Consider the following 13,437-nt stretch of genomic DNA (forward strand, 5'->3'; position numbering starts at 1 on the left):
AACGGTCCAAACATACATATACGTTCTTACCGCTAGCACCCCAAACATATATATACGTTTTATTTTCCTGCCTCCAAATTTGGCATGATTGGCCTGAGATGCCTGGTCAGCATAGAATAGGTCTTAACACTTGGTGTACACCATATTAAAAAAAATCTGGGACCACTTAGTACCCTGGGGGAGCGCCAGTTAAATTGATTGCCAGCTAGAGCAAACAGTGCAGCAAACACCATGGATTCACTGATGTAATGTCATATTAACACTCCCCTTTTAAGAGGAAAGTGATGTTAACCCCAAGTTTAGGGTCTGTTTATCTGTCTCTGTCTATCTGTTTATCTCTGTCTCTATCTTTTTATCTGTCTCACAGGTACACACAAATACAATTATACAAAGTGTAAATTACTTAGGATAACCTAAAAAATCTGAAGTGCTATACTGTGCTTGTAGATACACGAACACATCACGTTACGTTAAATCCGCCATACGAAGCATTTGAACGCAAAAATTTTGCCTTGCTTCATGATAAAAAACTCGCCTTATGTGATTCGTCCGGGACTTATCCCACGTGTGGCCTCAGCACCAGTGTTTACAAGCCACCCAGTGCGGTCGCATCTACGCATACATTTGGTACATTTCACATTATCCCAGTGTTTTTAGTAACTGCAAAATAAGTCACCATGGACCCCAAGAAAGCTTCTAGTGCCATCCCTGTGGTAAAAAGGGTGAGAATTAGTGTGGAATTGAAAAAAGAGATTAAGGAAATGTGTGCAAAGTGGATTGAACTGCAAACCTTTACGGATGAAAATCACCCTGACACAGTTACTGCAAGCGGTATTGGCAACCTGTACAATGACAATGTTATGGCCCATTTTAGGAAAGTCTTAAAGGAATGGGAGGTACAGAGCTCTATGGACAGATTTGTTGTGCGACAGAGGTCCAGTTACTCTCAAGCTGGTCCTAGTGGCATTAAAAGAAGGAGGGAAGTAACCCCGGAAAAGGACTTAATACCTCAAGTCCTAATGGAAGGGGATTCCCCTTCTAAACAATAACTTCCACACACTCCCCTCCTCCCATCCCATCAATCATCACCAGATGTTCAGTAAAGGTAAGTGTCATGTATTCTATTCTTAGTAGAGTAGTAATTGTGCATGTGTTCTTCAGTTTGTGTGTATTAAAATTAATATTTCATGTGGTAAAAAAATTTTTTTTTTCATACTTTGGGGTGTCAGGATCGGATTAATTTGATTTCCATTATTTCTTATGGGGAAAATTAATTCGGCTAACGATAATTTCGGCTTACAATGAGCTCTCAGGAACGGATTAATATCGTAAGGTGGGGGTCCACTGTAATGCATAAGAATACCTGTTGGTTCAATGGCTCTCTCTGAGACAGAGAGAGAGAGAAAGACAGACACAGATAATCAGAGACAGAGATACCAATTCATCAAATGTCACCCCTTATCTCATCTCTGCACCCTTGCTGGCACCCATCAAATTATTTATTTTTATTATCACACTGGCCGATTCCCACCAAGGCAGGGTGGCCCGAAAAAGAAAAACTTTCACCATCATTCACTCCATCACTGTCTTGCCAGAAGGGTGCTTTACACTACAGTTTTTAAACTGCAACATTAACACCCCTCCTTCAGAGTGCAGGCACTGTACTTCCCATCTCCAGGACTCAAGTCCGGCCTGCCGGTTTCCCTGAACCCCTTCATAAATGTTACTTTGCTCACACTCCAACAGCACGTCAAGTATTAAAAACCATTTGTCTCCATTCACTCCTATCAAACACGCTCACGCATGCCTGCTGGAAGTCCAAGCCCCTCGCACACAAAACCTCCTTTACCCCCTCCCTCCAACCTTTCCTAGGCCGACCCCTACCCCGCCTTCCTTATCTTATCACTGCCCTCCCAGATGCTTGTCACTGACACTTGTCTTACACATTGCTTCAAGGGAACTTCTTCCTTCTTCTATACTCCCGTGTATCCAAAACATTGCTGGGACCTATAAATACATTGTACAGTGGACCCTCAGTTAATGATGCCATCGGATAGCGATGAAATCGGATACCGATACATTTTTGCATCAAAATAGTGGCTTGGCTAACGATAAAAACTCAGTTAAGGACATTTGTCCAAAACTTGTCTGCGCAGCCTGAGCCGCCTGGGCCATCGTTTACAAGCCAGTGCGGATGATTCCACGCGTACATGCGATACATTTTGTATTATTCCATTGTTTTTAGTGCTTGTAACTGCTAAATAAGCCACTGTGGGCCCAAATAAAGCTTCTAGTGCCAGTCATGTGGTAAAGAGGGTAAGAAATACTATTGAATTGAAAGAGATCATCGCAAAATACGAAAGTGGAGTGTGTCTCTGAGTTGGGCAGGTTATATAACAAACCCCATTCAACCATTGCTACTATTGTGGCCGAGGAAAAGGCAATCAAGAAAGCTGTTGTTGTGAATGGTGCAAATATGCTTACAAAACAGAGATCGAAAATACTACTCGAAGATGTGGAGTGACTGTTGTTGATGTGGCTTAACGAGAAACAATTATCTGAGAAACAATTAACCCCGAGATGGTTAGCCACCCAGGATAACCCAAGAAAGTCGGTGCGTCATTGAGGACTGCCTAACTTATTTCCATTGGGGTTCTTAATCTTGTCCCCCAGGTTGCGACCCACACCAGTCGACTAACACCCAGGTGAACAGGAAAAAAATGCCTGGAACTAGTGCTCATATTGGTGAATTTAAGGCCAGCAAAGGTTGGTTTGAGAGATTTAAGAATTGTATAGGCATACACAGTGTGATGAGGCATGGCGAAGCTGAAAAATTCCAACCCCAACAAGTGTTCAGTTGTGATGAAACAGGCCTGTTCTGGAAGAAAATGCCAAACAGGACCTACATTACTCAGGAGGAAAAGGCACTCCCAGGACACAAACCTGTGAAAAACAGGCTAACTCTCATGTTTTGTTGTTATGCTAGTGGGGATTGTAAAGTGAAGCCTTTACTCATATATCACTGAAAATTCCAGTGTGTTCAAGAAAAACAGTGTCTCATCACTCATCACTGCTCTTCAATAAAGGTAAGTGTCATTTTAGTATTTATTTATGTATTTATTCTGCATGTCTCACTGTTTTCTGTGTAGGGAAATGTATATTTCATGTAAAAAAAATATTTTTTTTTAATACTTTTGGGTGTCTGGAATGGATTAACCCTTTCAGGGTCCAGAGGCCAAATTTCAAAGTGCGCACCAGGGTCCAAGAATTTAAAAAAAAATTTTTGTTACTCTTTCTTATGAAATGGTAGATAATCTTTTTCTGAGGTAATAAAACAAAAAGTACGAAATTTGATGGAAAATTGACGAAATTATGCTCTCACGAATTTTGAGGTGTCAGCGATATTTATGAATCGGTGATTTTGCCAACTTTGACTCCCATTTTAGGCCAATTACATTATTCCAGTTGGCCAAATTCTTAGCTATTTCACTAGTATTACTTCTATTCTATCGATTGAGCACAAGAAATCGCCAAGTCAACTGTTTCAACTACAGAATAAAGTGATCGGAAATTGGTAATTTGGCTAATTTAACACAAAGTTCAAAATATTCCAATTTCAAAATAGGATCCAGAATGAACAATGTAGGTATTCCTGGCACTAAACTAACATTTCCTCTGTTCATTAGTTATGTTTTGAGGCTTTACAAATGAATTCCATTTTGATTTTATATTCATATAATGAATTTTTATTCAAATAAAAAAATTAGGAGATTTACTGTTATGCAATATTGTAATAATTGTATAAATATCATCACCACATTTGTGAATGTATATTAGACCCACCTGCTGGCGTGTATTAGACGTGTGAGGTCGTTTGTTTACTCTTGAACATCGGCAAAAATTTAACTTTTCCGCTACTTTGAGCTCAGTTTCAAGCCATTTCCAGTGCTAAAACCAATCAAAATCATCTCTATTTCTGTAATATGTCTTCCATTCTATCAAATGAGACCAAGAAATCGCAAATACAACTATAAAAAACATCCGAAAAAACACTGCAAAGTCGCTGTTTTAATAAAAAATCACGGTCTCGGTTGTTTTTCTCTCATACACTGTGTGCTGCAGGATTTGTTTTATGTGGTGCACACATACCAAATATCTCTCATATCTAGGCCCAAATTTACCACTCACAGTTATCAGAGTGAGCTGAGCTCATGGTGTAGATCTATGGTTTGGACCCTGAACGTAAAGCCGTAGATCTACGGCATGGACCCTGAAAGGGTTAGTTGGATTTCCATTATTTCTTATAGGGAAAATTAATTTGGATAAAGATAAAATCGGTTAAGAACAAGCTCTCTGGAATGGATTAATATCGTTAACTGAGGGTCCACTGTATGTATTCCTAAACAATAGTAAATGACCAAGACAGGTGTAAATGTCCACCTGTCAATGTGTTTGTGACAATTTGAGTACAATTTCAGTACCTAATATTAGTGTCAAAACAAAGATTGGTTATGAAATGACAGGAACTACAATAAATTGTAATTATCAGAACTTAAAAATTATATAAAATATAAAAATGAGAGAAAAAGGTGTATCGGCAACACTTCTGCAAGCGGCAGGACTTGATGTTGCCTTCAGTTGAGCATTAAATGCAGCCTCATATCTCAGTAAGTACTGACCCTAATTTTTTATTTTAATCCTATAACACTTATAAAATATTTATCTTTATTTCAATGAAAAAAAAAAAGATTTTTTTATTTTTCAAAATATTCGGGGCACTGGGTGAGAGAACGTATATATGTGTTTGGACCATTTAGGGGTTAAGGGGGCTCCTTGCAGTGGTAACGAGGCTATCGGTCTGAGGAATTGGACCTCTGGGTCTTCTTCCTCCAACCGAACCTAATTACCCTCCAATCCTCCCTTCCCTACCCTCCCCATATTCCCCTTTTTTCCCCTTTCCTCCCCTCTTCCCCACCCTCCCCTTGTTTCCCATCCTGTTTGTAGCCTCTGGGGTCCTCCCCTCTGGCATTACAGTTTCTAAGTAGGAGGTGGCGTGCCCGGGTTCGTCCCACTCTGTGAGGTCCCTCGGGGGTGGTGTGGTTTGCTGTAGAATCTGAATTATCTGAAAGTGCCCAGCTCCCTTTCCAGATTTCTGGGAAGAGGGTGGGGCGCCTTCGTGTAATGGGTGTATTTCTGGAAGCTGCCTGTCAGTTCTGGGAGGTGGCGGCCGAAGGGGGTATGCTTTGTGGCGGGTTTCTGACCTCCCTTTACTTTGTCTGCCGAGGTAGCTCAGTAGATGTGAGGCGCTGCTTTACCAGCATGAAAGGTAAGGGTCCACCACTGGAGGGCTCGAGGCCCTCTCGGATGAGGGGGATGTTTTCGGTCCCTCCATGCCTCCTAGCGACTGTCCCTCTGCTGTCCCCTTTTTTTTTTCTTTCCCTCTTTCTTTTTTTCTTAAAATAACAAGAAAGGAGATATCACAGAAAATGCACCTATTATTATGGAGTCTTTGTCCAGTGAAACCCTTCCTCCTCCCAGGCCCCATTTTGATCCCACACCCTGTTCTGACCCGGCTTCGTTGTTGGTCCATTCTCTCGACTCTTCTCATATCCCTGTACCTTCTGCTGGTGACGCTTCGTCACCTGCTTCAGGTGCTGCAGTGCCACCCGTTTCTGTTCATTTCGCTACTTCTAGCATGCCTTTCACAATGTGTCCAGCTTCCCTGAATACAGTGCGATGGTTTTCGGATTGCCCGCCTACCTCGGGTCAGACTGCCCGGGGTACTACTCCTAAACATCCAAGAAAACCTACTGATGACCGCTCAGAACTGACCTACACGACACTCACTACCTTTGCATACCAGGCTAACGAGTGCGCAATGGACAAAATTCTTTTCTTTACAAATGACGTCTCAAACAGATTATTTGTCTGATCAAGGAATTGGTAAAACTTTTAAGGCATGTTGGCCAAAATATATCTTTCCATGCTCTTCGAAGCGGTGCGCATGTCATAACTGTACAGAATTCAGAGTAAGGTCATGCTCTCTCCCACATCACTTCCACAGATAACATACCAGTCACCATTCGTAAGGATCAGAGGATCTCACCTTCAAGGACCATAACATTGTATCAATCGCAGCTGCTAGAAAAATGACAGGATGGATAATGAGAACCTTCAAAACTAGGGATGCCAAGCCCATGATGAATCTCTTCAGGTCACTTGTTCTATCTAGGCTGGAATGTTGCTGCACACTAACAGCACTTTTCAAGGCAGGTGAAATTGCTGACCTAGAAAATGTACAGAGAACCTTCACGGCGCGCATAACGGAGATAAAACACCTCAATTACTGGGAGTGCTTAAAGTTCCTGAACCTGTATTCCCTGGAATGCAGGCGAGAGAGATACATGATTATATACACCTGGAAAATCCTAGAGGGACTAGTACTGAACTTGCACACGAAAATCACTCACAACGAAAGCAAAAGACTTGGCAGACAATACAACATCCCCCCAATGAAAAGCAGGGGTGTCACTAGCACGTTAAGAGACCATACAATAAGTGTCAGGGGCCCAAGACTGTTCAACTGCCTCCCAGCATACATAAGGGGGATTACCAATAGACCCCTGGCAGTCTTCAAGCTGGCACTGGACAAGCACCTAAAGTCGGTACCTGACCAGCCGGGCTGTGGCTCGTACGTTGGTTTGCGTGCAGCCAGCAGTAACAGCCTGGCTGATCAGGCTCTGATCCACCAGGAGGCCTGTTCACAGACCGGGCCGCGGGGGCATTGACCCCTGGAACTCTTTCCAGGTAAACGCTACTCTTAATTCTTGCAGTGGTACTGTGGTCTTACCGCACACCATTGTACAGAGTGATTTTTTGTCTTGCGGCGATGATATTTTAAACCAATTAGTCCTTCAAAACCTCTCTTATTCTAAAGGTAGATACATCCTGCCTGCTCATGGGCGAAGGCGCTTTCCTAGTAACATCACTCGTTTACTGCCATGAACTTCTGTCCTCTGTATATTGCGGGCTATCGTTTAGAGGTCTGTCCAGTAATTCCCACCCCCCAACAGTGTCATAATTGCTTGCATTTTGGGCACCCTGCTAAATACTGCAGATCTGCGGCGAAATGCCCGATCTGCGGTGCAGCAGATCTTTCCAATACGTCTTGTAATCTTCCCCCCCTCATCTCAGTTGCAAGGAACCTCATCCTTCCTTTTCCCGCAGGTGCCAGGTCTATCGTAATGAATGAGAGATTCGTTACCTTAAAGAGTGGGAGGACCTTACTTAAACTATGGCAGTCTCTCAGCTCCACCTTCAAGGAAAACTTCCTTGTGTCCTGTATGCTCGAGTAGCCTGCAGACCTCCAACCTCAACAGTCCTCCTACCTCCCAATCCTTCTGTGTCCATGCCTTCCAGAGTCACCCCAGTTTCTAATGCTTTTGCTGTTTTATCCTCTGACACTCCTATCTCCACACCACTTTCTACTTCTACTTCTTCATCTTGCTCACTTACTTCTCAGTCCATTAGACCTTGCAGACCTACACTTTCTTTGCAGCCATCTCCTGTCCAGAATTTATCTTCTACCTCTGAGACTAGTTCTCACCCCCTTTCCAGCTCTCGCACAAAGGTGGAGGTTCACCCTCTCCCTAGTGTAGTACCCTCTTTCCCTGTTTCCCCCCCTCCCCTGTCTTCTTCCAAGTTGTCCTACAACCTCCTCCCTCTCCTGTTACACTGCAGGACTCTTCTCCCCTAGCCAGCACATCTCTCCAGGCTCATACCTCCCTCCTCAGACCTCTTTGGTTGCCTCCATAGTTACTCCGACCTTTACTTGCACTGCCTCTCCTGTCTCTGACATCATGGCATCATCGGCTTCCTTATCAACCGAGATGTTAGATGCTATCTCCAGCTATGTTAGCCTAGATGACACCCCCGATGGACACCAACATACGTACCTCCTCCTGTCCCTTCTATTTCATGTCCTATTCAACAATCTGTTCCTCTGCAGTATTCTTTCTTCCTTACATGCTAACCATTGCCCCCACATGTTAACTTTACTATTCCTCAAAGCCCATAGGTTTTATCATTTTCTTGTCATTTTTATTTCTGTACGCAATGTCTTTTTTACAATGGAATATTCGTGGCCTTAGGGGCAATCGAGGAGAACTCCAATTGTTGCTCTCCCAGTTGTCTCCAGTATGTGTTGGGTTGCAAAAGCCCAAAATTCATTCTACTGTCATTTGCCCCGTTTCAGGCTACTTGTTGATACATTCTTCCGATCCTTTACCTGATGAATCATTTAATGAAAGCGATCTTCTTGTACATGTTGATATACCATATCAACAAATTTTTATTCGTTCCCCACTGCATTATACTGTAGCTCGTATTTATTTACTGATGGTTTACAATTTGCTCTCTTTATCTTTCTCCCTCCCATGCATTCTGTATCTCTGATATCGCATTTTTAATTTCATCTCTACCACCGCCCATATTGTTGTTGGGTGATTTTAATGCTCACCATCACCTGTGGGGAGGGTCCCACTGTGACTCTCATGGTGATCAGTTGGAGACCCTTCTCACATCTCATCCTCTTCATGTTTTAAACACAAGTGCTCCTACCCATTTTGACTCTCGTACTCAGTCTCTCTCCTGCATTGATCTTTCTATCTGTTCCTTGCTCATTGCACTTGATTTTGTGTGGTCTGTTCTTCCAGATTTACACGATAGTAATCACTTTCCCATCCTTCTTCTACTACGTATACCAGACTGTTTCGTAGCCCTCGTTGGCAATTTGCTCGAGCAGATTGGGACTTATACTCCTATCTTACTGCCTGTTGTGAGGACCCCCTTTCGTCCTCTACTGATGAACTGGCACACCACTTTTCGACCTTGGTCCTAACTGAGGCGATGTGTTCTGTCCCCCAAACCTCGGGTAGGCATTCTCAGGCATGCATACCATGGTGGTCTCCTACATGCTCCCGTGCAGTGCATTTAAAACGTGCTGCATGGGGCAGTTATCGATATAATCGTACCACAGAGCATCTGTTGGATTTCAACGGGCAAGGGCAGTTGCTCACCCTGTCATCTGTCATGCTAAGCGCACTTGTTGCCGAGACTACGTGTCTACCATTCACTCGTCTTCCCCTATGTGCGCGATTTGGAAAAAGGTGCAGAAATTGTGTGGTAAATACACTCCGGACCCAGCTCCCATTTTGCGGGTTGCCGGAATTGATGTCGCAGAACCCTTAGAAATTAAACCATACCACGGGTGGGGATAAAACCCGTGATCAGAGAGTCTCAGAACTCCAAACTGTCGCGTTAGTCACTGAACCAGTTAGCCACAATAAGATTCGTCCAACTAGGTATATTTCTACACCATAGGAAGGTTAGCATAGGCACCACTGTGACCACAAATGCAAGTTTTTACAGACGAATCAACTAGCGTGGCCGTGACGAACTCTAGCTCAAGTCCCCTCAAAGCCATTAACATGACTCACGAAATCGTAATGACATGATTTGCCTATGCTAACCTTCCTAAGATGTAGAAATATACCTTGTTGGACGAATCTTATTGTGGCTAGCTGGTCCAGTGGCTAATGCGACAGTCTGGAGTTTTGAGACTCTCTGATCGCGGGTTCTATCCCCGCCTGTGGTATGGTTTGTTTGCAATCGTGTCATTACAATTTCGTGAGCCTTAGAAGTTGCCACAGCAATCGGGAACTATCTTGTCCCTATCTTCCAAGGGCTTCACCTCTGTCCCTCATTTCTTGCATCTAAATCTACCAAAGAGCAATTGGCCTTAGATTTCTTCTCCGATGGGTTTTACTCTTCAAGGACTGGAGTCCACGCTTTCCATTTGCCGACTGTCGGCACTGGCCCTTCATGTTGTTTTATGTCTTTTCAATCTAATTTGGACGCAAGGGGTTCTCTCTCAACACGAGAAATCGCTTATTGTATTACCGTTTCGCAAACCAGGTGCCTCGGGACTTGACACCTCTCTCTATCATCCCATGGCCCTGACTAGTGTGGTCTGCAAGGTGATGGAACAATTGGTGAATGGACGTCTGATGTGGTTCTTAGAGAGACACAATAGCCTTTCCCCTTGCCAATATGGCTTTCGCAAAGGCCACTCTACTGTAGGCCCCTTTCTCCACTTAGATACATATATTTGCAGTGCCTTTGCTAGCAACCACTCTATCCTAGTGGTCTTTTTTGATCTAAAGAAGGCATATGACACCACTTAGAGGTATAACATCTTAGCCCAAGCCCACTCCTTAGGCCTCTGCGGTAATCTACCAAACTTCATCGCTGCTTTCTTGTCCGAGACGTTTTCGGGTCCATATTGGCGCCTTGCTTTCCTCGGACTTTGTACAAGCTGAGGGAGTTCCACAAGGTTGTGTCCTCAGCACTACTCTTTTTCTCTTAGCTATAAATGACCTCCCTTCCGTTCTTCCTTTGCATATTTGGTCGTCACTTTATGTTGATGACTTCGCTATAGCTTACTCGGGTACTGACAGTCAATTAGTAGCAGACTGTCTTCAAGTTGTGATAGACCGAGTCTCCCATTGGACCACTTCTCACGGCTTTAAATTTTCTAGTGCAAAAACCTGGTTCATTACCTTCATTAGATGTCCTCTTATTCCAGATACTCCCTTGTACTTACATGGTTCATGTGTTCCGACGTGATACAGTCAAGTTTCTGGGCCTGCTCTTTGATCGCCGGCTGATCACACATTTCTTCTTTAAAGACAACTTGCCACGGTCGGCTAAATCTCCTTAAAGTTCTCGCTCATCGTTCATGGGGAGCAGATCGTTGCACTCTCCTCTGTTTGCACACCACCCTAGTCTTGTCCAAGGTGGAGTATGGTGACCAAATGTATTCTGTGGCCTCTCCCACAACTCTAAGTTAGATCCCATTCATCACCAAGGTCTCCGTCTGTGCCTTGGTGTCTTTCGTTCATCCCCTGTTGAGAACCTCTATGCAGAAGTGAATATTCCATCCTTGTCTGATAGCTGTGATGCTCATTGCCTTCGCTATTATGTTCGATCTCATGACCGTATATAGGATAGTCACTGATGTTCGTATAGACATTCTTTTTGTTCATTGCCCCTACTTACTCCGCCCCTTTTCTCTCTGCCTCCATTCGCTCTTGTCTTCTCTTCAGTTACCACCTTTCTATGTTCATGTAGCATCTCAACTCTTCCCTGACCCCTTGGGAAGTTCCAGCTGTTCGAATCTGTTCTTTCCCACTGCCATGCATGAAAGCCCAACTTCCTACAGAGGCTTCCCGCTCTCTTTTTCTTGACCACTTCCACTCTCATTCTCATGCCATTGCAGTGTACACCGATGGTTCTAAGTCTTCTGACGGTGTTGGATTTGCAGCAGTGTTTCTGGACAGTGTCGTGCGAGGACATTTATTATCCTTGGCTAGTATTTTTACGGCTGAATTGTATGCCATTCTTGTAGCACTTATCTGTATAGCATCTATGCCTGTGTCACCATTTGTGGTCATTTCAGACTCCCTTAGTGCTTTACAGGCTATATGAAAATTTGATACACCTCACCCCCTTGTTCTTTGTATCTAACTTTGGCTATGCTGTATCTCTAGCAAACACAAAGATAGTTTTTTTGCTGGATCCCTGGTCATGTTGACGTACAGGGCAATGAACAAGCAGACACTGCTGCGCGGTGAGCAGTACATGACCTCCCAGTGTCATATAGAGGTGTTCCATTCACAGACTACCCACCTTCGCAACAACGTTGGTCTGATTTGTTCCATAACACACTTCATTCTATTAAACCGAGTACAGGTTTCTGGCCGTCATCAGTGTTGGGGTTGGGAGACTACTCTCTCCCATCTTTGCATCGGCCACACTCGTCTTGCTCATGGGTATCTCATGGAGAGGCACCCTGTTCCTCTCTGTGAGAATTGTCACATTCCAGTATGTTAGCCACATTCTGTTGGACTGTCCACTATCACCAAGCAATCAGTATTTACCTCCATCATCTCTGCTCTGCTGCCCTTTCTTTACCTTCTTGCTCCCCTCAAGGAAGGTTCCTTGATGTTGGTGAGGGGCTCTTGATTTAGAGAATTGGATCTGTGCTCCAGTTCCCCGAATTAAGCCTGAATGCCTTCCACATCCCCCCCCCCAGGCGCTGTATAATCCTCCGGGTTTAGCGCTTCCCCCTTGATTATAATAATAATAATAATACCTTCTTGCTGATGGACCCTCCTTTAATCAAAACTCTCTCATTGACTTTTTGACTAACTGATTTACTATACAAACTCTGTTGATGATGCCTCTAACACTCTCCTCTGTCCTTTCTTCCTTAATCTCTTGCTACCCTCTATCCCTGTACTATCCACTGCAGTCCATACTCTAATAATCATCCCTCTTCCTCTTTCCACCTATTTTCCCTGCATCTTTCCCTGCTCTACTGTGCAGTATAACCCTCATGGTTTAACGCTTCTTTTGATTATTATAATTGTGTGAAGGAAAAGACGGTGTGATTTTCAAATTCACCTGCAGGAAATCAAGTATGCTTACAGAATGGACAAAAACCAGTAATGCATGTGTTCACAGAAACCTACACTCACACATGGCTTAGCGATTCTTTTTGATTATAATAATAATAATACACTCACACATGGACTATGGAGTAGCACAATTATGTCATGAGGATAGCCCCAGAAACAGGCTTCTGAAAATATACAGTATATGCTGTCAGGTCCTATTGTGCATGGTTTACATGAAATTTCCTATGAACATGCCCCCACACATTGGCACACAGCATACCTTCTGAGTTACTTCCAAGCCTCACCTCAGGTGCTCATTTGTCTTACAAAACCATGTATTTGTACACTATACACTACATTCCTAGAAGAAACATTTTTTAAGGTTTTACTGTATAGTATTTTATTGCCAGTCTCTGCAGAGTAGCTGAGAGCACTCATCAATGCAAACTTGATAATTGTGAGCATTTGTATTATACTTGTGTTGGGAAATAATATTGTTCCCTTTAAAATGGAAGTGGTGAAATTTTTTTAATAAGTGTTACTAGTGTGGTTCCACTTTCTTGTATTATAATCAGTGCTAAATGTGTGTGTGTGTTTGGGTCGAGGAATGTTATGACCCATCATGTAGTACATTTACTCTTATTCCACAAAAAACTTGCAAAGCAAGTTACTTCTTTGAAAGTTAAGTTTAATGTGAGATGTAACAAGTAAAGAAATATGATTTCTTGACTTTTATTCGTTTACTATATCTACAAGACATGCAGATTCTCTAAGTTTAGTGAGAATAGAAATGACAGTTTGCCAGAAGTACATGACTGTACAATGCTTGAGGCAGTCACTTGATCCCATCCAGTTTCCTATAAAAAGATTTGATCAAAATAATTTTCAAATGCTGTAAGATTTGTTACATTAAAAAATA

General features: G+C 43.1%; 1 protein-coding gene across 4 annotated transcripts in view; it reads left to right on the forward strand.

The window, feature by feature from the left end:
* LOC138855181 (uncharacterized) overlaps positions 1-13,437 on the forward strand; it is a 204,225-nt gene that overhangs the window by 84,511 nt on the left and 106,277 nt on the right. Inside the window, exon 5 of one of the 4 annotated variants that reach the window (XM_070102950.1) lies at positions 7,228-13,241. The exons of the other annotated variants lie outside the window; for them this stretch is intronic. Within the exon in view, the coding sequence (XP_069959051.1) occupies positions 7,228-7,245 (18 nt within the window). The 3' untranslated portion in view covers positions 7,246-13,241. Of the gene's footprint in view, positions 1-7,227; positions 13,242-13,437 lie in introns of those variants that run through there. 4 annotated transcript variants of the gene reach the window in all.

This window comes from Cherax quadricarinatus, chromosome 84 (genome assembly GCF_038502225.1).
Source record: "Cherax quadricarinatus isolate ZL_2023a chromosome 84, ASM3850222v1, whole genome shotgun sequence".
In the NCBI taxonomy this organism is placed as follows: Eukaryota; Metazoa; Arthropoda; class Malacostraca; order Decapoda; family Parastacidae; genus Cherax; species Cherax quadricarinatus.